This window comes from Haliotis asinina, chromosome 5 (genome assembly GCF_037392515.1).
Source record: "Haliotis asinina isolate JCU_RB_2024 chromosome 5, JCU_Hal_asi_v2, whole genome shotgun sequence".
NCBI classification, from domain to species: domain Eukaryota; kingdom Metazoa; phylum Mollusca; class Gastropoda; order Lepetellida; family Haliotidae; genus Haliotis; species Haliotis asinina.
Window position 1 is genome coordinate 2,523,900 of NC_090284.1, and position 27,111 is coordinate 2,551,010.

At 38.5% G+C, this 27,111-nt stretch overlaps 2 protein-coding genes across 3 annotated transcripts in view; one reads left to right on the forward strand and one right to left on the reverse strand.

The window, feature by feature from the left end:
• Positions 1–15,391, reverse strand: part of LOC137283629 (H(+)/Cl(-) exchange transporter 7-like) — a 31,978-nt gene extending 16,587 nt beyond the window's left edge. The window contains exons 1-9 of the mRNA XM_067815222.1: positions 15,257–15,391; positions 14,620–14,664; positions 11,618–11,752; positions 11,056–11,121; positions 9,213–9,345; positions 8,896–9,005; positions 8,478–8,621; positions 6,164–6,247; positions 5,583–5,741 (exon numbers count right to left, since the gene is read on the reverse strand). Of these exons, the coding sequence (XP_067671323.1) occupies positions 5,583–5,741; positions 6,164–6,247; positions 8,478–8,621; positions 8,896–9,005; positions 9,213–9,345; positions 11,056–11,121; positions 11,618–11,752; positions 14,620–14,664; positions 15,257–15,346 (966 nt within the window). The 5' untranslated portion in view covers positions 15,347–15,391. The remainder of the gene's footprint in view (positions 1–5,582; positions 5,742–6,163; positions 6,248–8,477; positions 8,622–8,895; positions 9,006–9,212; positions 9,346–11,055; positions 11,122–11,617; positions 11,753–14,619; positions 14,665–15,256) is intronic.
• Positions 15,392–15,848: 457 nt separating this feature from the next.
• The window catches only part of LOC137284145 (DNA-directed RNA polymerase III subunit RPC5-like), a 28,854-nt gene continuing 17,591 nt past the window's right edge, over positions 15,849–27,111 (forward strand). Inside the window, exons 1-7 of one of the 2 annotated variants that reach the window (XM_067815832.1) lie at positions 15,849–15,911; positions 17,400–17,450; positions 18,066–18,143; positions 18,343–18,464; positions 20,580–20,662; positions 23,164–23,277; positions 24,916–25,082. In XM_067815832.1, the coding sequence (XP_067671933.1) occupies positions 15,879–15,911; positions 17,400–17,450; positions 18,066–18,143; positions 18,343–18,464; positions 20,580–20,662; positions 23,164–23,277; positions 24,916–25,082 (648 nt within the window). In that variant the 5' untranslated portion in view covers positions 15,849–15,878. The remainder of the gene's footprint in view (positions 15,912–17,399; positions 17,451–18,065; positions 18,144–18,342; positions 18,465–20,579; positions 20,663–23,163; positions 23,278–24,915; positions 25,083–27,111) is intronic. The other variant, XM_067815833.1, reaches the window with a different exon arrangement.

The following is a 27,111-nucleotide window of genomic DNA, read 5'->3' on the forward strand; positions in this document are numbered from 1 at the left end:
CTAGATACATTGACCTTACAACACTAGTAGCTTACACAGATATGAGTGTATGTACTAAACAGTCTAATAACTAGATACATTGACCTTACAACACTAGTAGCTTACACAGATATGAGTGTATGTACTAAACAGTCTAATAACTAGATACATTGACCTTACAACACTAGTAGCTTACACAGATATGAGTGTATGTACTAAACAGTCTAATAACTAGATACACTGACCTTACAACACTAGTAGCTTACACAGATATGAGTGTATGTACTAAACAGTCTAATAACTAGATACACTCGACCTTACAACACTAGTAGCTTACACAGAAATGAGTGTATGTACTAAACAGTCTAATAACTAGATACATTGACCTTACAACACTAGTAGCTTACACAGATATGAGTGTATGTACTAAACAGTCTAATAACTAGATACATTGACCTTACAACACTAGTAGCTTACACAGATATGAGTGTATGTACTAAACAGTCTAATAACTAGATACATTGACCTTACAACACTAGTAGCTTACACAGATATGAGTGTATGTACTAAACAGTCTAATAACTAGATACATTGACCTTACAACACTAGTAGCTTACACAGATATGAGTGTATGTACTAAACAGTCTAATAACTAGATACACTGACCTTACAACACTAGTAGCTTACACAGATATGAGTGTATGTACTAAACAGTCTAATAACAGATACACTGACCTTACAACACTAGTAGCTTACACAGATATGAGTGTATGTACTAAACAGTCTAATAACTAGATACATTGACCTTACAACACTAGTAGCTTACACAGATATGAGTGTATGTACTAAACAGTCTAATAACTAGATACACTGACCTTACAACACTAGTAGCTTACACAGATATGAGTGTATGTACTAAACATTCTAATAACTAGATACAATGACCTTACAACACTAGTAGCTTACACAGATATGAGTGTATGTACTAAACAGTCTAATAACTAGATACACTGACCTTACAACACTAGTAGCTTACACAGATATGAGTGTATGTACTAAACAGTCTAATAACTAGATACACTGACCTTACAACACTAGTAGCTTACACAGATATGAGTGTATGTACTAAACAGTCTAATAACTAGATACACTGACCTTACAACACTAGTAGCTTACACAGATATGAGTGTATGTACTAAACAGTCTAATAACTAGATACACTGACCTTACAACACTAGTAGCTTACACAGATATGAGTGTATGTACTAAACAGTCTAATAACTAGATACACTGACCTTACAACACTAGTAGCTTACACAGATATGAGTGTATGTACTAAACATTCTAATAACTAGATACATTGACCTTACAACACTAGTAGCTTACACAGATATGAGTGTATGTGACTAAACATTCTAATAACTAGATACATTGACCTTACAACACTAGTAGCTTACACAGATATGAGTGTATGTACTAAACATTCTAATAACTAGATACATTGACCTTACAACACTAGTAGCTTACACAGATATGAGTGTATGTACTAAACAGTCTAATAACTAGATACATTGACCTTACAACACTAGTAGCTTACACAGATATGAGTGTATGTACTAAACTGTCTAATAACTAGATACATTGACCTTACAACACTAGTAGCTTACACAGATATGAGTGTATGTACTAAACAGTCTAATAACTAGATACATTGACCTTACAACACTAGTAGCTTACACAGATATGAGTGTATGTACTAAACAGTCTAATAACTAGATACATTGACCTTACAACACTAGTAGCTTACACAGATATGAGTGTATGTACTAAACAGTCTAATAACTAGATACATTGACCTTACAACACTAGTAGCTTACACAGATATGAGTGTATGTACTAAACAGTCTAATAACTAGATACATTGACCTTACAACACTAGTAGCTTACACAGATATGAGTGTATGTACTAAACAGTCTAATAACTAGATACATTGACCTTACAACACTAGTAGCTTACACAGATATGAGTGTATGTACTAAACAGTCTAATAACTAGATACATTGACCTTACAACACTAGTAGCTTACACAGATATGAGTGTATGTACTAAACAGTCTAATAACTAGATACATTGACCTTACAACACTAGTAGCTTACACAGATATGAGTGTATGTACTAAACAGTCTAATAACTAGATACATTGACCTTACAACACTAGTAGCTTACACAGATATGAGTGTATGTACTAAACAGTCTAATAACTAGATACATTGACCTTACAACACTAGTAGCTTACACAGATATGAGTGTATGTACTAAACAGTCTAATAACTAGATACATTGACCTTACAACACTAGTAGCTTACACAGATATGAGTGTATGTACTAAACAGTCTAATAACTAGATACATTGACCTTACAACACTAGTAGCTTACACAGATATGAGTGTATGTACTAAACATTCTAATAACTAGATACATTGACCTTACAACACTAGTAGCTTACACAGATATGAGTGTATGTACTAAACAGTCTAATAACTAGATACACTGACCTTACAACACTAGTAGCTTACACAGATATGAGTGTATGTACTAAACAGTCTAATAACTAGATACATTGACCTTACAACACTAGTAGCTTACACAGATATGAGTGTATGTACTAAACATTCTAATAACTAGATACATTGACCTTACAACACTAGTAGCTTACACAGATATGAGTGTATGTACTAAACAGTCTAATAACTAGATACATTGACCTTACAACACTAGTAGCTTACACAGATATGAGTGTATGTACTAAACAGTCTAATAACTAGATACATTGACCTTACAACACTAGTAGCTTACACAGATATGAGTGTATGTACTAAACAGTCTAATAACTAGATACATTGACCTTACAACACTAGTAGCTTACACAGATATGAGTGTATGTACTAAACAGTCTAATAACTAGATACATTGACCTTACAACACTAGTAGCTTACACAGATATGAGTGTATGTACTAAACAGTCTAATAACTAGATACATTGACCTTACAACACTAGTAGCTTACACAGATATGAGTGTATGTACTAAACAGTCTAATAACTAGATACACTGACCTTACAACACTAGTAGCTTACACAGATATGAGTGTATGTACTAAACAGTCTAATAACTAGATACACTCACCTTACAACACTAGTAGCTTACACAGAAATGAGTGTATGTACTAAACAGTCTAATAACTAGATACATTGACCTTACAACACTAGTAGCTTACACAGATATGAGTGTATGTACTAAACAGTCTAATAACTAGATACATTGACCTTACAACACTAGTAGCTTACACAGATATGAGTGTATGTACTAAACAGTCTAATAACTAGATACATTGACCTTACAACACTAGTAGCTTACACAGATATGAGTGTATGTACTAAACAGTCTAATAACTAGATACATTGACCTTACAACACTAGTAGCTTACACAGATATGAGTGTATGTACTAAACAGTCTAATAACTAGATACACTGACCTTACAACACTAGTAGCTTACACAGATATGAGTGTATCTACTAAACAGTCTAATAACCAGATACACTGACCTTACAACACTAGTAGCTTACACAGATATGAGTGTATGTACTAAACAGTCTAATAACTAGATACATTGACCTTACAACACTAGTAGCTTACACAGATATGAGTGTATGTACTAAACAGTCTAATAACTAGATACACTGACCTTACAACACTAGTAGCTTACACAGATATGAGTGTATGTACTAAACATTCTAATAACTAGATATATTGACCTTACAACACTAGTAGCTTACACAGATATGAGTGTATGTACTAAACAGTCTAATAACTAGATACACTGACCTTACAACACTAGTAGCTTACACAGATATGAGTGTATGTACTAAACAGTCTAATAACTAGATACACTGACCTTACAACACTAGTAGCTTACACAGATATGAGTGTATGTACTAAACAGTCTAATAACTAGATACACTGACCTTACAACACTAGTAGCTTACACAGATATGAGTGTATGTACTAAACAGTCTAATAACTAGATACACTGACCTTACAACACTAGTAGCTTACACAGATATGAGTGTATGTACTAAACAGTCTAATAACTAGATACACTGACCTTACAACACTAGTAGCTTACACAGATATGAGTGTATGTACTAAACAGTCTAATAACTAGATACACTGACCTTACAACACTAGTAGCTTACACAGATATGAGTGTATGTACTAAACATTCTAATAACTAGATACATTGACCTTACAACACTAGTAGCTTACACAGATATGAGTGTATGTACTAAACATTCTAATAACTAGATACATTGACCTTACAACACTAGTAGCTTACACAGATATGAGTGTATGTACTAAACATTCTAATAACTAGATACATTGACCTTACAACACTAGTAGCTTACACAGATATGAGTGTATGTACTAAACATTCTAATAACTAGATACATTGACCTTACAACACTAGTAGCTTACACAGATATGAGTGTATGTACTAAACAGTCTAATAACTAGATACATTGACCTTGCAACACTAGTAGCTTACACAGATATGAGTGTATGTACTAAACTGTCTAATAACTAGATACATTGACCTTGCAACACTAGTAGCTTACACAGATATGAGTGTATGTACTAAACAGTCTAATAACTAGATACATTGACCTTACAACACTAGTAGCTTACACAGATATGAGTGTATGTACTAAACAGTCTAATAACTAGATACATTGACCTTACAACACTAGTAGCTTACACAGATATGAGTGTATGTACTAAACAGTCTAATAACTAGATACATTGACCTTACAACACTAGTAGCTTACACAGATATGAGTGTATGTACTAAACAGTCTAATAACTAGATACATTGACCTTACAACACTAGTAGCTTACACAGATATGAGTGTATGTACTAAACAGTCTAATAACTAGATACATTGACCTTACAACACTAGTAGCTTACACAGATATGAGTGTATGTACTAAACAGTCTAATAACTAGATACATTGACCTTACAACACTAGTAGCTTACACAGATATGAGTGTATGTACTAAACAGTCTAATAACTAGATACATTGACCTTACAACACTAGTAGCTTACACAGATATGAGTGTATGTACTAAACAGTCTAATAACTAGATACATTGACCTTACAACACTAGTAGCTTACACAGATATGAGTGTATGTACTAAACAGTCTAATAACTAGATACATTGACCTTACAACACTAGTAGCTTACACAGATATGAGTGTATGTACTAAACAGTCTAATAACTAGATACATTGACCTTACAACACTAGTAGCTTACACAGATATGAGTGTATGTACTAAACAGTCTAATAACTAGATACATTGACCCCAAAATAGATATGGGTTTATACCCCAGATAATTGCTTGTATTCAGTCCAGGGTCTAGATTCTCAAAGCTCTCTTAGCACTAAGATAATCGTAAGTACCATACATTAACATTAACTAATAACGATCTAAGATCTTTGAGAGCTTAAAAAAATCTAGGCTCAGGTGAGGAAACTTACGATCCTCCAGGTGAGCCCCTGGTTCCAGAAGCTGGCACCCTCCTCCAGGGAGAACAACACCCCTCCTACAGGTGCTCCAAATGCTGCTGCAACGCCCGCGGCTGCCCCACCAGACACAAAGTCTCTCTTCTCTGTGTCCGTGCGGAAGTATTCAAATATCTGGTTCAGCAAACATAAATATATGTATAAAGGTTTGCAAAAAGCCTCATGACTGTCAAACACTGTGTTACTACACTTGTGCAAGCAATACATGATACAAAAGTTGTGCTTGTTTTTTCCAAAGTGAAGAAACAAATTTGATATGGACAGCACAGAATGCCCATTATGTTCTACACCTAGAGATACATTATGTGACAAGAAATGCTGACTGCATGAAATTACAATCAACACAAGAACCACCAACTAATGCTGTATACAAGCCAGGTGGTTACAAGCTGCTAAGCAGGTGTGTGATGTTTACCTCTTCCATCAAAGCCAATGCGCTGATGGACCAGGAAACCTTATCAGTGAAATTCAAGGGGACACAACTCTGAGTTTGATGTATGACAATTACATTACTGACCAGAACAAACCAGCCCTACCTTGAAGTCCAAGTTGAATGATGTTGAGCGTCCCTGGGACACTCCAGCTGCTATGACAGCCCCAGAATGGATCATCGGGCCTTCCTGCAGTCATAACGCCCTGTCAATCTTTTGTATCATCAACATATGCATCAGCAGTATAGACCAGTTCATGGACTGACAAATTTAGACAAACCTGTAGAGGTTTCCAATTCTTTGAAGAGAATCGTCCTTGGGGTACATACATGCATTTTCTGCTGCCAGAAAATGTCACATGACGGTTGTAACAATGTTTTAATAAAATATTGTACAGTAAACAAAAAGTCTTTTTAGTTCATTATACGGCCCCTCACCACATGGCACCACGCATGCGCAGGCATTCTGCTCATATATAAATCAGTGAACAGAATTGCGGGAAGGTGGGTGGCCCCACCCCTAGGACGATTCTTTTCAAAGAATTGGAAACCTCTACAGGTTTGTCTAATTCTTTTTCATAGAGATCGTCCTTGAGATACATATATGCATAAGCTCAGACTCCCAAAGACAGGAGGCTAGGGAGGAGGGAATTCTGGTACAGTACTTAATTAGGGCATTATAAGTCATGAAAATAACTCACGCAAAAAGTTCTCACCTGTCAACTCCCGAGTAGGATCTGCAAGAGGCATGTGGGAGGGGATCGACAAGGAGCAACCAAACCGAGACCAACCTCAAAGCTAAGCATGCTAAAAATAGCACTGTCAATAGTGCAAAGAAAACCCTGCCCACATAGTAGTCGACTGAGGCTTACTTTTAGATTTAGACTTAACATGCTTAGCCTTTTAGGACTTGGATGGGGGCCTCGCGCAACTCCTTATAAAAAAGGAAGTCCGCCGCCCTCCGTTTTCTGGCCCGGGGGGGAGAAACCCTTGCAAAGTTCACAGACCTCAGGGTCATGGCCAGCCTTCTCTAAACAACAGAGGCACTTAGTATGCCTATCCTGGGGCGGGATATTCGTCCAACATGACGTACACACCGTAAACGCCTGAAAGCCAATTGCTAGGCATAAGCAAACGGCGAGCACCGCAGCACATAGCTTTGTTTGTTTCGTTTTTATTGTTAAAATAACTTTAATAGCATTACAATTCATAAGAGTATGAAATATCACGTACAAAACATTGAAAATTACGTGAATACCTGCAGCATGAAATAGTTGGCACAAGACGCAATATTCCACATGCAGGGTCGCCTACTTCCCACCATGGGAAAGCAACACGTGCGTAACCCACGGGAAAGCCAGCGCTACACAACTGTAGTCACAGACAAAAAACAAGGGAACCCCTGGTTAAATAAACGTTCTTTTCTTCTAGATGAACGAATAAACCATACATAAAGTAGAGGGAGACTCAAGACATCTCGGATGTACGCAGAGGAGTTCAACTTGTATATCTTTTCTTTTCCAGCACATCCGCACAACACGGTGACAGCAGGAATGAAGATAGGGGCTTGGATGCTTACCTGGTTGCCTGCGCATGCGCGGCAGAGGGGTGGCTCCACGTGGTGAGTGGCCGTATAACGAACAAAAAAGACTTTTTGTTTATTGTACAATATTTTATTAAAACATTGTTACAACTGTCACGTAACATTTTCCGGCAGCAGAAATGCATATATGTACCCCAAGGAAGATCTCTATGAAAAAGATTCAGGTTCTCACTGACCATGTTCACTGACCTCAGAAATCAATAGTCATGTTGTAAAGAATACAAAGTAATATGTGAGAGAGCTCATGTTCACTATATAATATATTGTTCAATTCTCAGCACTAAAGATGTATTTCGGGTAAATGTATTCAAAGAACATATCAATACACAGAAACACCAACCCTGGACGATTCTTAATCTGGAAAACCCAACTTTAGAAAGAATACTGTTAGGACTATCATGATGAAGGAACATCATTGAGGATAATGCTTTTATTGATATGTTTCCAAGAGATGTAAAGATATCATGTTTTAAAACTGGCATGCTTGGAGGCACAGACAACTCAACAACCTTGTAGACAAGAGCTCAACCCACCTTCCCTACAGCCAAACCTCCTGTCATGGCACAGACAACTCCACAACCTTGTAGACAAGAGCTCAACCCACCTTCCCTACAGCCAAACCTCCTGTCATGGCACAGACAACTCCACAACCTTGTAGACAAGAGCTCAACCCACCTTCCCTACAGCCAAACCTTCTGTCATGGCACAGACAACTCCACAACCTTGTAGACAAGAGCTCAACCCACCTTCCCTACAGCCAAACCTCCTGTCATGGCACTGACAACTCCACAACCTTGTAGACAAGAGCTTAACCCACCTTCCCTACAGCCAAACCTCCTGCCACGGCACAGACAACTCCGACCACCTTGCAGACTAGAGTTTTGAAGCGGACGACGTGAGGTATCTTGATGCCATTGAGGTAGCACTTGATTTGGGGGATCCCACTGCCTGCTGCCACCGGCTGTTAACAGAAGACAGAAGTCTCATATTTTTGGACAAGAAAGCAAAAAAAGCAGTCTCACCAGGACAAAACAACAATCTCAGTAGGACAATATAAAGGTTTGTTTTGTCTTGTACACGTTACTAAGTCTTGGGTTCCTTTCATGAATGAGAATATAATGCAAATAAAAAATGTCAATAGAGATGAAACACAAACTAAATGTGTACATTGGTCATTCTTGCTCGATGATCTGATATTATTCATGCATAGAAACTTTGTCTCTTTAATAACATACCTCACCAAATGCTGTAATGATGGCGCCAAACATGCAGATGCCGGCGTTGAAGGCAATCCACAGGAGGAAGGGCAAGTAGAGACAGTGGTTCTCTACACAGCTGTCCACATCTAGACATGGATGAGGAAAACACACAGCAACTAGGCCCAGCGGCCAAATCATTATACTATGCTTGTTATGTGATCCATATCTAAAACTCAGGGAGTTAATTAATCTAAATGGTTGGGTCCCTATGTAGGTATAATATGTAAAGGAAATATGGATTTGATTTGCATATAAGTTATTATTTTGTAGTAAGTCTCCAATGACAAGGATACACTTTTTGACGTAGTTGTATTTTAGGGAGGAGCACTTCTCCACCATGACATCAATGAAGGCTGCAACCAGCCCTGTGAGCACCCCAATAACCAGCGACACAAACCACCGGGCGACCTCCATTCGGATGATGCCCTACAACACACAGACAGAGATAACACATCACAGAGAGATGACTCAACATACAACACAGAGATGACACAACACACAGACATGACAAAATGAGCACATGACACAACACACAGATGACACAATGCAGAGAGATGACACAAAACACAGATATGACACAATGCAGATATGACAATGCATAGATGACACATTGCACAGCTATGACACAACATACAAACAGACATGACAACATTCAAAAGAGGGATGACACAACATAGAGAGATTACACAACACAGAGACGCACAGAGATCACACAACCCACAGAGATGACGTGATGCACAGACAGATGACACAATGCACAGAGATGACACAAGGTACAAGCAGAGATGACAACATACAACAGAGTGAGTGAGTGAGTGAGTTCAGTTTTACGCCACACTCAGCAATATTCCAGCTATATGGCGGCGATCTGTAAATAATCGATCTGGACCAGACAATCCAGTGATCAACATCATGAGCATCGATCTGCGCAATTGGGAACCAACGACATGTGTCAACCAAGCCAGCGAGCCTGACCACCCGATTCCGTTAGTCGCCTCTTATGACAAGCATAGTCGCCTTTTATGGCAAGCATGGATTGCTGAAGGTCTATCCTACCCTGGACCTTAACGGGTACAACATACAACAGAGGGATGACACAACACACAGAGATTACACAACACAGACATGACACAACCCAAAGAGATTATGCAACACAGAGAAATTACACAACCCACAGAGTTTTTCCAACGCAGAGATGACACAATACACAGAGATTATGCAACACAGAGAAATTACACAACCCACAGAGTTTTTCCAACGCAGAGATGACACAATACACAGAGATGACACAACACACAAAGATTACACAACGCACACACAGAAATGACACAATGCACAGAACATACACAACACACAGAGATGACACATGATATGATATAATATGAGGTCTTATGACATGATGTGACATGACGCAGTATGTGTAATTTGACGTTATATGATGTGATACATTTGATGCGATATGTCATAATGTGATGTGACCATATTATTCTTTTCTATGATATTGTGTTCTATGTTCTTGAATACTATGGGCCTGTGGCCTTCAGTATGAATAAAGATTGACTGATTGATTGACACAATGTACTGAGCTGATGCAATGCACAAACAAAACACAGACAGAGAAGACACAACACACAGACAAAGATGACACAACACACAGACAAAGATGACACAACACACAGACAAAGATGACACAACACACAGACAAAGATGACACATTTAGAGAGTGGTTAAGAATATCATTTGTTACATTTAGGAATACACTTTCTCAAAAAAATAGGCAACTGGGTGCCAGACTCAGAGTGTGTGGGTTTGAATCCTAAATGGTACTCTAACTGCCATTAGTTCTAGATATCGAATCTGTTCTTTACTTAGAAAGTGTAATCCCAAAAACATGTTTAACATATGATACACAGGCAGAGACATCATGATGTCACCTTTGATGACTATTCTACAAAGGATCCTTTCCATACACCCATTAAATAGAAAACAACCACACAACTCTCCCTCCATAGTGGTCAGGCTGCACCACAGCCATTGTTCTATTGTGGCATATGACAGAACCTTTACTCTGATCAGTACAACTTAATATGTCTGATGCTACGCGAATAGATTCTCTCCCCTCTTTGTGCCCCTCACCTTGGTAGTCTTCTGCTTCTCCTCGCGTTGATACAGTACATTCTCACAGATGTCGTAGTCAAGACTCTGCAACAAACAGTTAAGTGAGTGAGTGAGTGGGTGGGTGGGTGGGTGGGTGGGTGGGTGGGTGAGTGAGTGAGTGAGTGAGTGAGTGAGTGAGTGAGTGAGTGAGTGAGTGAGTGGTCGAACGAGCGAGTAATACATCTTAAAAGTAACAGATAGTATCCTGACCAGGACCTCCTTTCACAAAGCTCTAAGGTGATCATAAGTCACTAAGGTAAAGAATGGGAGTCAAGGTTAACCCTAGTAAGGTTGCTTTGTGAAAGGAGCCCAAAATGTGGAAAGGTGATATTTTGGGGGATTAGAAACAAGTAACTGGATAGTCCATCCATCTATGTTATGTGAAGGATTAATAGTTTACTTAACTCTGCTCCTTGGAAGTTGTGACAATGGTATGAGCTGAAATATTTTTTTAGGGTTCTTAATTCTGATCTTGAGCTGGTCTTGAGCAGAGTAATTTGGTCGATGTTGCCATGGTTACTGCTCTGGGGTATGTGCTTACCTCAAACCTGGCAGACAGCAGTTTCTCCGGAATAGGTTGCTCATTGTCAATGGTGATCTCTCTTTCATCATTGTCTGTGCTGTTCTCCACATCTCGGGTGAGGCTTCCTTCATGCCCATGGATCCGCTTCACAGTCTACACCAAGTAATAACAGTAGTAGCAGTCCTATTTTAAAGTCATGTCATACTACAGATTGCATGACCAACATGCCAAATATACATGTTGTTATCATTATGACAACTGTATTAACACAGTGTTTATCACGATCTTAATGATATACAACAATTGTGGTGCCAATATGACTCTGTGCAGGTGTTCGGGGGTAACCTGAGTACCAATAGTAAATAGAAACAAAATGTGCTGCCCCAAGTTTAATAAACATGAGGATTTCCTTATAATCAAGATAAATCTTACAAAAGTGATTTAATTAATTTCATCAATTAGATTTGAAACATCAATGGACTCTAAGTGGATCTTATTTGCATCCATGCTTAATTTTGTATTGGTATAGGATTCCAAGTGCAAAAAACAAATGTTAAGTGTAATAAGGTAAAAATGAAGATGTAAAGTGCAAGTGCCATCAATGCCGAAACTGGTTTGCACTTAAGCGAATATTAGACAAGTTAAAAAACAGGACAACTGAAACAGTTTTATCACATTCCGTATCTATCACAACATTCAACAGAAGCACATTACGATGTCTGGATGTTACCATATACGAAAATTTACGATGTCTGGATGTTACCATACACGACACATTACGCTGTCTGGATGTTACCATGCACGACACATTACAATGTCTGGATGTTACCATGCACAACACATTACGCTGTCTGGATCAGTGGATGTTACCATGCACGACATATTATGAAGCTTCAGCTTGGAAAAGGCTGAATTATTAAAGCAATGCTGTCTGCTCTAAGTTCAATCAGAATATGAAAATAGACACATATAAGAGTAAGATCCTTCCTTATCAGTATCCTTCACCTTCAACATCATACACAATGACATGTGACATTCTTTACTTCCACACATACTTTACTATACTACTTATTTATCTTCCACACCATAACAACATCCAACGGGACACACTGCAACACTGACTTAAGTCTCCTCCAACATTCTAGCATTTTAATTTGTTTCTTGTTATCCTCACTTGTCCATTTCTTCCATGCATAATAAATAATCAAACAGATCAGCCTTGACGGGAGAGAAATCAAAAACAATGAGTGTTAGTAATAAACAACACAGTGAAAGCAGAGGCAGCTAAACCAGGACCAATGAGAACCATGACAGATTAGTTCTTCTCTCCAAACATCAGTTAGTTTTAAAAACTGTGGTTAGATGAGAGACAGCATATGAGTAATGTTGTCCACCACTGTTATAGGCCACATTACAGGGGTGTGACAAAAGGGTGACCATTACCAGCCATACACATACAGGTCACGTGATGAGGAAATGAATCAGGATGTCACAAGACTAAACAGCTCGCATTGTTCTTACATCAAGTGATGTCTGCATGTCATGTATGACAGAGGAGGAAATATTCCTATTTTTCTGTTCATGGAAAAACTAAAAAAGCCAAAAGCAATAATCAGACTGAAAAAAGTGAAGTATTTTCATTTGCCTTAGTGCTCAGTCTGTGATATTTCTGAAAAAAAATGATACAAGTACAGAAGTAAAGTAGATGAAAACATCTTAGATAACTGATCACATACATAAAGTTACTTAGAATGACAGCAATAAAGTTAAGATGCCAAATGAAGCTGAAGGCAAATCAATATATAATATCATATACAAGAGTTAAATGGTATGAAAGTTAAGCTAGTACTTGAATCACTTATCACTGACAGAATACATGCACGGCTTTCAACAGAGATGAAGATTGTTACTCTTTCAATGTACTGTGTTCTACAGGTAGTAACAATAGGTTTTATATATTTCATAACAAAGTTTTACTAAAATAAAGTATTTGTTCCAGAAAAAATACTTTTGTATAATTATTTGTTTCACTGACATCAGCTATAGGTCAAGTCAATGTCCAAATAGATGTCAGGTTCTTATCATACTAAAGGATGAAATAAAAACTGCATAAAATGATGAAACAATAGCTTTCAAATATTTATCAAATCATGACATGCTAGACAGTTTATCACTTAAATTTGATCAAAGGAGGGTAAACAATGATTTTTAAAATTGTTTCATACTTGTATAATCTGTCATATTCTAAATATGAAGAGCAGCAAAAAACATAACAAAAGACATTCCTGAACATGGCCATGACAAGGCCAAAAAAAGGAACTGTTTGATTTTCACCTCAAAATAGTCTGTTTTTTTCCCAGCATGGTCTGTACATTACAAACAGAACATTGTTTTCAACTGAAACTTCTTCCAAATATTGTAAGCAGTATGTTAAATGGAGGTATAGAAATTGTAAACAGAACAGTGGATATTTCTTGTTACTTGGGCTGAAATGATACATTGAAAGTCATGATACAACTTGTGTCTCTATACTTTGCGGAATAATTGTATTGTTATGATAACCATTGTGACACACCTTTTTAGAATAAATGTACCTGAATATTTCCAATTTTGTTATTATGGAAACCTGACATTTTATAGTGATCCTGTTTGATGCTACATGTTCATGTAGTTCATTTCATTTTACATCAATACACTTGAAACCTAGACTTGGATAAAGTTCAAAATGAAAATCCATGAAATGATACACATACCCATGTGTACTGCATATTGATGTGTATCCTGAATACTTCTAACTGCTATATGCCTATCAAGCATGCATAGCGTAGTGTTGAGATTAACATGAAGGGCACCTGGGTATCATTTCAGCCACAATTGTTACAAAGACAAAAACCTGGAAACTACAAACACTAATGATCAATATTAATAAAAAGCCATGCAAACAGAAAGTATAAAAACCAACTGATAGTTATATCACCCACAACCAGTGGTTCATGAACCTTGCAGTCTGAACAACTCACAGTGGGAGGATAGTTAGACCATCGATCTCTGTTCCGGAATGACATCTGAAGACAACCATACTTGTTATGTAATTGTCACTTTTCATAACAAACATTGTGTTCTCCCATGGCCATCACACTTCAGTTCTTATTGAATTAGGTTAGAGATCATTACAGCATTTTGATCCACATGGATATCACTCAATACTTATCATAACAGAAAGAGTTCCATCTGCATCCCCATCTTTTTACAAAGTATATATGTTCCAGGGGAGTCCTTCACCAGTGTAACACTCCCACGCTGAAACAAGTTCACTGATTTTTATTTTATTTTTTATTTTTTATTTTTTGTTCTATTTACTGAACGCCTTGGTGAACGTATATTTAGGGTGAGATATGCATGTCAGTTTGTACTTTGGGGGGTACAGGCGGATCTCTTACCTCACGCCTGTGTGAATTGATTTATATACAATACTGACTGAACATTGTTCACACAAACACATCACTGTCATCAGCTGATGCCAGCAATGGCAACATCATGAGTAGCAATCTGTTAAAAAAAAACTGTCAAGTGTGCTACAATTTATGGTAATATTCGTTTGAAAGCGAACACGTTCAATAATGAAGTGCTACCCTCTGAATTAACAAGAGAACCTACAAAAGGGTTGTGTCGCCGCCTACTGTCTGTCGACGATGAACGTTCTCTGTTGGAGCCCATAAGTGGCTCTCTAGCCTCCGCTTCCGCCATTCTGTGTTTACATCTATCACGTGCTTGTCTAAACGGTATAAAATGTGGTACGGAAAAATAACGAAAAGGTATTCAACAGACAGCTCAGTCCTATGCAAACTGCAGTACACGAGAGAAGTAAGTGCCCCTCACTTCAACTTTTCGATATGGAATATTTAGCTGTTTAACACTTAAAGACATGAGAATCACAAAGTCGCAAAGTTATAGCAGCGGTCATGTATACCTTTTCATAAAAAGACTACTTTCAGAAAGTTTCGGAAAAGCCCCATTGTGATGGCGTGAGTTTGGCTTTATAAATGCAGATTTGTACAGATTAAGTTGACAGAGACTCGGCAACTTTGGAGTGGGGAATATCATTTCGTTTACGAGTTCCTCTTCCGACTTTTGTAATACCCAGACCGGTCAATGTCAAGGCCGAAATAACCATTCGGAATTTATCGTGTATTTTCGATAGGCAACGTTTGCTTCAAATCTTACATGGCATTGAAATCTACATGTAGTTACTCCGATTGAATAAGCGTGTGCGTACACTATGGCGGACGACGATGATCCCGTCGAACAGGAGGTTTGTAATATGCTATGAGCATGCTCTTGATACTAAGAACTAGAAAAAAATAAGGCCTATAGGACAAAAGCTTGTCTTTATTCTAACTGATCCGGAGAGTCCAGCTGATTCCTGGTAATGCATGACATGGCACAAATTTTCCAGGTATAGTCTTCAGTTCGATGATGAACGTCCCGGAATGGAACTCTTCAAGTAGAGTAGGGAGTAAACCCTCTATTCTAGTTATGTACACTGTTACAAGATCAGCCCACTCAACGATACTTTCATCATCAGTAGTTGTAAATGTCTTAGCCTTTTGCATTTTTCGGTTAGTGTGCTATTTTGCTCCATCATAATTGCACAACACATTGAGAATGTTGCATGTGCTGTTAAGCTATTAATGATTGTTGACAATATTATGAGCACCGTCGCGTTTGATTTGACAGTGCCACTTAGAACTTGAAGAATATGAATGTTGTATCAAAATTGTACAAGGTGGGGGTGCTTTCACAGCTTTCACCTGTAACCAGTTTTGAGGTGCATAACATGTCAAAATATATTTGAAATAATGATATCAAGTGGCTGCAAGGTGAATAATTTGGAACCAAATAAGATATGCCCCAATCATTTCAATTTTCACCTGACAGAGTTTAGAATGACCTGTGCTAAATCAGCTTCAGATGTAATGAAAAACCAGTGAGGGTATGAAATGTATCTTCATCATGTTCCTAATCCCAGTCAGCATGGTCAGTGGATGTTAACTAGTTCAAGCAAAGCAGGCCACAGCTACGGATTGACTGCTAACTGTGATCTTCAAAAGCTACTAACTGACATACATTCACTGATCCACAAATCTTTTGGATCTTAGCCCTTTGTACTCAGTTTAGTTACAGTGTATTTATTTTTCAATAAATATGATAACGACTGGTAAAAAATGGTTATACTCAAGCCATTCTTTAAGTGAATGAGGATGGTAATATATCATGTATTATCATTATTTTATTATGGGATATTTACATAGCGCACATATCCATGCACTTAGTGCTTGCTCAAGGCACTGGCATTTGTTTCCAGCAATCATTGGATGTCAATCTTAACATTACATTGTCTTATCCATCTTAACTGAGGAGTATGCAACTCTTGCTACCACTAGGTGCAACAAGTTTATTGTGGCGCTCTCATCCTTACAAAGTTCCCACTTCACAGCAGGGACACATAGTCACAGTACGTTTACTGGTCCTATACCAACAGATTTGTGGGTTCTTTGAAGTGCACAGGGTTGTGTACTGCACACTAGGGTTTGTGGCTACACAGAAACAGTCTGTATACAAAGCTGGCTCCAAGGTTATAGGTGGGCTCGATCCCGACACCTCAACCCCCTGTATTACTAGCCTGGCGCTTCAGCCAAATCGCCCACCGCACCCCCGTGTATTCCATGGTTGGGGTGCACTACAAAGTGGCTACACAAGTTGGGCATCAATCCTACTTTTTCTTTTTTTTCTATTCCAGATTAATGTTTATCTCTCAAAAAGCTTGGCCCAAAATTTATGCTTATTTCAGGTAAGAAATTCTTATCTCACCTCATTTTGTAGGAAAATTATGACTCAGAATCATTTGTTTTCAGAAAAGATGGAATATTAAATGGTAGAAACTTAGAAGGTTGGGTGCAATGTGCAGATTCAGCTAGTTACAGTTAACCACATGGGAATATGCATAAACTGGATCTCTTATGTTAATATTACAAGTAATTAATCATATGTATTATGGTAGTTGTAAGAGTCGTATTACAATATTGTTACACCAATGGTGGTCTTTCCTGTTTCGCACTGTTTAGCGTATTATATGCAGAGATCGCAATTACCGTGTGCAGTTCCAGTAGTTCCACACAACTTTCAGGCAATTTTTGCATACCGACCAAGCACTAAGTGCAGATAATTCACAAAATCTCTGGAAATCTACCAATGACAGTTCTTGAAATTTTTTTAACTAGTCATTCAAATATTTGCTGCTGTTAGTAATTACTGCAAATGTAAGTTACATTGTTTCTAGCCTTGCAAAAATTACTTCCAGTACACACTGCATTGGGTTATCCTGGTGATTGGTAGGAGAAGAGGAATGTGTATGCCATGTTTGAAGAAGTGTACACACTACACAAACTTATGCTGTATGTTACAGTATCCAGTACGGCCAGCGCACATGACCTATGATTCAGTTGCCCACCTGTCTGCTCGGGTCAAGCCGACCCAGAAAAAGGTGAGAAGCATCTTCACTACAGTACAATATGCATGTATAAAAAAGTAGTTAGATAAATATTTAGACTGTTTTAAACAGTGTTTGTGGCAAGAAAATGATTACTTCTATATGAGGGAAGTTTTCTAACTTACAAAGAAGATGAAATGAAAATAGACAACTGAGTATCATTATTGATATCAAATTGTCAACTTGGTAACAGGTTGAGCTTGAGCTGAACATCAACACACGGAGCCCTAACTACGCTCGGAGTAAAGGGGAGCAGATAGCCCTCAATGTAGATGGTACCCCTGCAACAAGGAAGGGCGAGCGCTTCTATGGCAGGTGAGAAACTCAGGACTGAGGAGAGTACAGGTGGGGCGTGTGTGCTTACACTGACCACTGACAGAGTTCTGATGGATGCAAAATACTATGTTGGATCTTTGAACATGCTGGTGTAGAATGCATGTTAAATGGACTTTGACTTTAATACAACTTTCACACGACTTTCACAGAACCTCCACAATAAGCTATAGAGACTGTGAGGCAAAGGGAGATATACAGAGTTGTTTGAGTTTTATGAAACTGAAAAAAGACTTGTTAAAATTGATGTGGTTTCTTTAACTATCAGTCATTTCTTGAACAGTGGGCTCGATTTTATGTGGAATTGAAATTGGTTCAGTAAAAAACCAAGAAAATAACTTTGCAGCCTCCTGACCCCTCCCCCTCTAGTTATGAATTATGTTTGTTTTCATAATCGTTAAAAGTCAAAAGTCCAATATTTTTCCTTATCCTGACTTATGCTTATTATGCTTGTCTCCTTGTATCCAAACATAGTGGAACACTTGAATCTCTTGAAGTTCCCTTCATTGAACAGGGCATAAAATCAACACTCACCACAGGTAGGCTCCCTTTGCACTGGCACATCAAATTACCAGCCATACTTGTCACTCTCTCCTTCGTCACCCTAGATGACAGATATGTGGGCACCTGGGTCCTGATACAGCACCATATCCATTTAGTTTTTGACCTTATGTCATCTAAATTTCAGTTGTATCCAGTTTTCGGTTTGTATATTTACATTATATAGCAGAATTATTACCAAATTGTAGGTATTTCATCATTGTATGTTTGCTAACATTTTATGAAAACTTGCATGGGTTGTAACTGCCCGATAACAACAATTACGGCGGGCTGCTTTTGGAAATCCAGTATGGTGTTTGCCAACCACCACCTCAGAGATATCGCCAATGAAGACACCATTGGCATTCACCAATTCAATCCACTAGTTTTAGCACAACAGTTCCTCAAAGGCGCTGAGAAAATCTGCCCCTTTTTATCACGTGACTTGCCGATGCCAAACACTCTGCACAGTTAAATGGTGTGATTGTATCCCTGTACTTGTGTACTATACTTGTACCTGAAGAAGGGATTGCATCATGACTTGAACAGCAATGTCAAGTTGCTGTAGGATAACTAGTAGAACACTAGTATATCTAAAACCACACAAAGATGTCACAAGACACTTTCATTGACTAGTCTGTCAAGTTTGGTCCCTGCAAGATACAGAACGAAAGGTGGGGTGCAAGTCTAAAGTGCCGTTTTCAAGTTCTCATGGAGGGTTAGAAGATGTAAAATAAAGACCAGAGAATCCAAGAAGTAGCATGACCAACCACCGATTCCATCGGATTCTGTCACGCATCACAAGTTTGAGTCAGGATAAGGAAAAAGATGTAATTTTCTGATTAAAATTGATATTTTATACTTATCCTGACTCATGAAGTCGGCCCTCCCATCTACCCCTCTCATGACACTCTGGATTTCACCGTAAATCCGGGTATTCCACTTTTTGATTCAGAAAGAGTGTGACAAGTATGGCTGGTCATGTGACCGATTTGCCCACCAGTGCATGGGCTAAATGGAGGCTACTCATGGGTGAGTGTTAATTTTACATCCTCTTCAATTAAGGGAACTTACAGGATTCAGGTGTTCCACTATGTTGGGATAGGAGAAGGGGACAAGCATAATAGGCATGAGTCAGGATAAGTATACAATATCAGTTTTAATCAGAAAATTACATTATGTAACTGAGTATTGAAACCTGTATTTTTTTAGCGCTATGTACTAAGCATTTTTCTTCCACATAATATTGTTTACTTCAGATATTTCTATTTGAAAATCATGCATTGCTACATTCTGCTGAGGGTTATTGTTTGTTATAAGCTCTTCAGTATGAAGTTGAAGATCCAAGTTATAACTGGGCTTCAGTAACCCATGCTTGTCGTAAGAGGCCACAAAAGTGTGGTCAGACTGGCTGACTTGGTTGACACATCGTATCCCATTAACGTAGATTGATGCTCATACTGTTGATCACTGGATTGTTTGATCCAGAAGCAAACCCAAATGTTGAGAGTAAAGCGTAGGTGAGCTACAGAGCATCTTCCTGCTTGTATTCTGCAGTGAAATGATGGACAAGCAGGTGCTCACCTCCTCTTCATGCAGCATGTCCACGAACCGCTACGCAGCAGGAGTCCTCAAGGAGGGTACGTGCAGCTGTACTTCAGGGTAGCTTTCACAATAAACATATCCTGATGTGTAACTTCTATAAATACTCATGGAGTGAAGATCCTTTCTCAAAGCCCTCTTACTGGCCCGACCTTGTAGAGCACCTTGTAGACCACCTTTTACCATCTGTCCCCATTTCACAAAGGCCTCATATATTTACACTGTGCCCTAAACATCCCCAAATTTACGATCCTGTTTGACTGGTCGTAATTGATTTAGGAGGCCGTAAACACAACAAAGATGCTGTCAACGATTATGGTACCCTGTTAAAATTCTGAATGATGTTGGCATGATGTGGAGATTTCAGAGGCATGTTATTTTCAAACTGCCGGAAGTTAGAGCCCCCTATTTTTGACACCACATGAAATCACGATTCTCAGCATTATTGGCTGTACAATATGTTTTCATATTTGAAAATCGGGTAGTTACTTTGAGTATTGAATTTCAAAAATAAGATATTAATGATCTCGGATATCAGTTTTTCAAGATATTACCAATGATAAATCTGAAACACTGCCGATGAACCTAGAATTGGTTGGGATGTTTTTGTAAATATACTTACACAAACGTCTAAGTGCGCTTTCCGCCTTATTGGATTGTGTTTACAAAATCTTGTCTCACGAAGGCCGGTAGTGAGACCTCTATTAGTGTTACATCACGAATATTTCATAGTCAGCTGCAGCAAATGCATCACTGAATTCACCGTTCATATTAAAATAAAATTACAACTGGTGTTTCTCACTAATACCAACTGTCAAGATGAAATGAAACGAAACATACTGGGTGTGAAAGAAAAGATTACTAATGTAAACAAACCAAAATTCTGATTTTACAGTGTGAAGCATTTTTTGATAATTTCCAACATCCAACTGGCTTTTCATTGCAATGAATGGCTCATTATCTTTAGTATATGCATTGAAAGGGTTTACTACCAAGAAAGAAGAAATTAAAAATAGATTCAAAGCAGTGATTTGATACTTCATAAGAAATTGTAAAGGTTTCCATGCAGAGTGATGCCATAACAGAAGCAATCTGAACAACAACAGTAACTATTAGCATTTCTGGCTTCTTCTCTTACTTACAGTGAAAACAATGAAAACATAAAAATACAGATACTGATTACTTACATCTCATATTCATGTTCAAACAATCCCTTAATCAAGGGAAGAGTCCTTGTACAATCCCATGTAGATCTACTCTTGTCAGCAAAGCGACCATTTTGAAAGAAATCCGTCATCGGTTGTGCTGTCATGTGTCAACACTGTTGTACATATTAGGCAATTTCTTTGAGGTGAAGGTCAGTTGAACAAGAGTGAAAACACAATAGCGTTTAGTTACACTTTCAGTATTATGATATATATTTTTGAGTATCGTTCAGATACTTTTTCTTGAAAGCAATTTCAATATGTACATTTAGCCTTGTTCAACATTGTGCCATATACTGTATGAGTATGCATTTTTATTCTTTGAAAGTTTGTAATAAACATTACAAAAGAAATTGACACAAATAGAGTAGCACACAATAATTATTTAAATCTTTACACAAGTTTTGTTAGATCAAATGTAGACAACTGCAACACATACATGAGGTCCCATAGTGTGCAACATTCAATACATTGGGACTATTATTGCATTCCTATATAAACAGATTTATGGACAGCCATATAATTCAAAACTATAAGTAAAACTGATAATAGTAATGGAAATGATTTATACATTTGGAGCTTGTAATACATTTCCACTTGTAATTTTCAGTGGAATTTAGTGAGAGAATCCAAAATATTTCATTGACTTATATTTCATTATGATAAGTTGTACTGACCTCAATTAAGAACGTAACATTTGCATTGGTATGCAATAACAAGCTAAGCAGGTGCCTGTTCAGTCTCGCTGTATGCGTTGCTATGCATCAAAGTACCTTTTGAACGATGTACAACATGGATTTAGGACCATGTCATACAACATGGATACAACATCTTTGTGAAACGGTCATAAAGAAAGTCTACAACCTCCTTTTGTGACTTTTATGAAACAGGCTTCAGCTTAGAATTGATCATCAACAACACGTCTGAGGTAAAAGCTGAAAATGTGGTCAGTAGGTCAAGCTTGCAGACATGGTGACACATGCCATTACATCCCATTTTAGTAGATCGATGCTCATGTTGTTGATAACTGGATTATGTGGTCCTGACTCGATCATTTAGAGACTGACGCCTTACAGGTTGAATATTACTGAGTGCATTGTTATGAACTAATCCCAAACTCATGGGACGACTCTGCAGAAGTAATGCCAGCACTGATGACGCAAGTGTTATATGAATAGCACATGGTTAAAATTTCCATGATCCATACCCATAATTGTGAATATATTTCCTAATTGTCGAATGTTTGTTCAAGTAGTTTGTCCAACCTTGTTCATCAGTCAGGAAAACAGGGCATATATTGTGTGTTTGTATTGGTGGTGTCTGTGGTGTTGCAGGAGAGCTGCACCTGACACCGCTCCATGGATTGGTGCAGTTGCGACCTGGCTTCTCCTACCTGGACCATGCAGACACCAGGCCCAAACCTGACTTGACTGCTGGCGGTGACGTGGGTAGGTATAGAGTCATGTGGTGCCTTAACACTGTGCATCTGTACAAGGCTGGCTATGTTGTGCCTTAATACTGTGCGTCTGGAAAGGACTGGTCAGGTTGTGCCTTATTACTGTTTGTCTGGAAAGGACTGGTCAGGTTGTGCCTTAATACTGTGTGTCTGTACAGAGCTAGTCATGTGAAGACCTAGTACTGTGTGTCTGTACAGCGCAAGTGATGTGAAGACCTAATACTGTGTGTCTGAACAGAGCGAGTGATGTGAAGACCTAATACTGTGTGTCTGTACAGAGCGAGTGATGTGAAGACCTAATACTGTCTCTGTAAAGAGCAAGTAATGTGAAGACCTAATACTGTGTGTCTGAACAGAGCGAATGATGTGAAGACCTAATACTGTCTCTGTAAAGAGCTAGTCATGTGAAGACCTAATACTGTGTGTCTGAACAGAGCGAGTGATGTGAAGACCTAATACTGTGTGTCTGTACAGAGCGAGTGATGTGAAGACCTAATACTGTCTCTGTAAAGAGCAAGTAATGTGAAGACCTAATACTGTGTGTCTGAACAGAGCGAATGATGTGAAGACCTAATACTGTCTCTGTAAAGAGCTAGTCATGTGAAGACCTAATACTGTGTGTCTGAACAGAGCGAGTGATGTGAAGACCTAATACTGTCTCTGTACAGAGCGAGTGATGTGAAGACCTAAAACTGAGTCTGCACGGAGCGAGTGATGTGAAGACCTAAAACAGTCTGTACAGAGCGAGTGATGTGAAGACCTAATACTGTGTGTCTGTACAGAGCGAGTGATGTGAAGACCTAATACTGTCTCTGTAAAGAGCAAGTAATGTGAAGACCTAATACTGTGTGTCTGAACAGAGCGAATGATGTGAAGACCTAATACTGTCTCTGTAAAGAGCTAGTCATGTGAAGACCTAATACTGTGTGTCTGAACAGAGCGAGTGATGTGAAGACCTAATACTGTCTCTGTACAGAGCGAGTGATGTGAAGACCTAAAACTGAGTCTGCACGGAGCGAGTGATGTGAAGACCTAAAACTGAGTCTGTACGGAGCGAGTGATGTGAAGACCTAAAACAGTCTGTACAGAGGGAGTGATGTGAAGACCTAATACTGTGTGTCTGTACGTAGTAAGTGATGTGAAGACCTAATACTGTGTCTGTACAGAGCGAGTGATGTGAAGACCTAATACTGTGTGTCTGTACAGAGCAAGTGATGTGAAGACCTAATACTGTGTCTGTACAGAGCAAGTGATGTGGAGACCTAATACTAATCCTAGTCATGTGGTGCCTATATATCAAATATATACTCAGAGGATTCACTAATGACAATAGTGCATTACTTATCATGAATGTATGCAGTGTATCAAGTGAACCATGATCATTTTGAAACAAAAGTATAAAGTACAATGCATCTCATGCATGCTGGTTATGAGGTGCCAGTAGCATCACTGTTACACTTTGATTTAATGAGATACATGCATTCCAAAATTTTGGCATCAGAAAACAAGATGTTTTTCATTAATACAAATAGTCAAGATAAGATCAAAAAAGAAATTCTTTGATCAAACATGATCCTGTTTTCAGAGCAAGCACTGAAAGATCATGTTAAACATTTCGTTGTGTTTCCAGGAGATTCATCCCAGGACGAAATGGAGGAAGAGGCTAAGCCGGTGACCGTCAAGTTTGCCCGTCATGAGAGCGAGGAGGCTAAAGCTAGGAGAATGGCATCATATGAATATCTGAAACAGAGAATGAATGAAGAGCCATGGGTACAAGTGGAGTGCCATGGGATAGAGGTGAGAGAATCAGGAGAACATACCTGGCTGTCACCACACCATCAATTCTTTTAGACCTTCAACAGACATCATCTTAGCTTATCCTTTAGACTTACATTAGTAAGTCCGAGATAAACTCTTTCACCACTCTTAATGTCGTTTTCTGTTAGGCTAAGCACCCCTCTATCGTTTTCAGTGTACCCCACATACAAGCTAGGTACATTTCAATGTAGCCCTCTGCCAATGGCAACTCATTTGGTGCTTCATGGTAGTACTTCTCTATCTCAAACAACACTGAATCATGCATGATGCATGGAAATTACCAGTGTTTTGAAAATGGAGATTGATGGAAGGGAGATAACTTTGGATCTGTTTTTCTTGTGTTAGCAAAATCTAGTGATGCCTACGAAAAGATTTGTCTTGCAATCCTTTAAACATAAATTTTGAAAAAAACTTTTAAATATAGTCCCTGTGAATATTAAGAAGGGCAATTATGGTATACCACAGGGACTTTACTAGGACAATACCTGCGGGAAAACCGCAAATTGCAAGATTTGAATTGTTTGATTCATACAGGTTCCCTGAAGTGAACAATCCAATACCATACTTCAAACAAATTAACATGTAGGTGTTTGGTAAGATATATGTTGTTCACTGGTCCCTCGTGGCCCATGGGTTGATGTAACCACAACGTACCTCAGCCCATGCCCCCATCATATCCAGTGAACAACTTATTTTATAACTGTGGAATTTTGAAATATGTCACTGGAGCAGATTATATTTGTTCTAATAAATATTCTGAAACAAGTTCTCATTCTTTTTCCACTGAGATCGTCCTTAGTGTACATATATGCATTTTCTGCTGCAGAAAATGTCATGTGACAGTTGTATCAATGTTTTAATAAAATATTGTACAATAAACAAAAAGCCTTTTTTTGTTCCTTATACGGCCCCCCCAACCATGTGGAGTCACTTTTCTGCCACGCCGGTAACCATCCAAGCCCTTATCATTCCTTCTGCTGTCACTCTCACAGTTCACACATGTTCAATAGTGCTCTTTGCTGATTAATGTCTCCATTGAAGAATGTCAGAGTCCTCACCTACTGTATGTGTGGTTTTATTCATTTTTAAGGAACGTGATATTGCCTTTGCAGTCAGTTACGTCGCATTTATATGACTTGTATTAAGATTTACGGTGACTTTCCCATGGTTTACCCATGTGTTGCTATTCCATGGCAGGAAGTTTAGCATGCCAGGTTTTGAAATATTGCATTATTGTACCAACTATTTCATGTCACGTGCAGGTTCTCTTAATTTCCAATGTTTTGTATGTGTATGTTAGTTGTATGATGGCCGTTAATTACATGCTTGCGTGTTTGCTTACAGGCATTTACGGCATGTTCTGTTTGTGGACAGAAATTCCTGCCACAGGGTAAGCATGAGAAATGCTGTTGCTGCCCAGAAAAATCTGGCTACAATCCTGACATTTGCGAATTATGTTGTCACGACCCCCGTCACCCTAAGCCTAGAAGTAGAAGAGATGGGTGGCTGATTTCCATTTCCACAAGGAATTGCATGAGGCAGGAGGGGAACTGACCCAGGAGGTTTCCCCCGGCCAAGGCTAAAAAAGCCAAACAAATTATGCAAACAAAAACTAAGTCTTCACATTTTCTGTCTCAAGCTAGTGGTTTTGATATGTCCATTATCACGCAGTTGTTCCTTATAGTCTCTCATCCGTTCTCAGTGGGGGACTGAAAATCCGGGGACTGGATCACCGGGCTCAACTCGATCCGTAGACCTGGAGGTACCCATTGACCCTTTGCCTTTGGCTTTGGGTCAAGACAACTTGGCTACCCCGGAGAAGGAGAGTCTGTCAGTCTGTCGTGTCTGTGCTTGCGCAGGTTCCATTGAGGATTCCTGTATTTCTGGTCCCTGCACCACCCTGCCACATGAGAGCAGATGAGCTGGTTCTGTTCATGCTTCCTCCTGTGTCTCGGGACTGGGGTTTGGTCGGATACCGGAGCGATGGATTCAGGTATACCAGACTTGC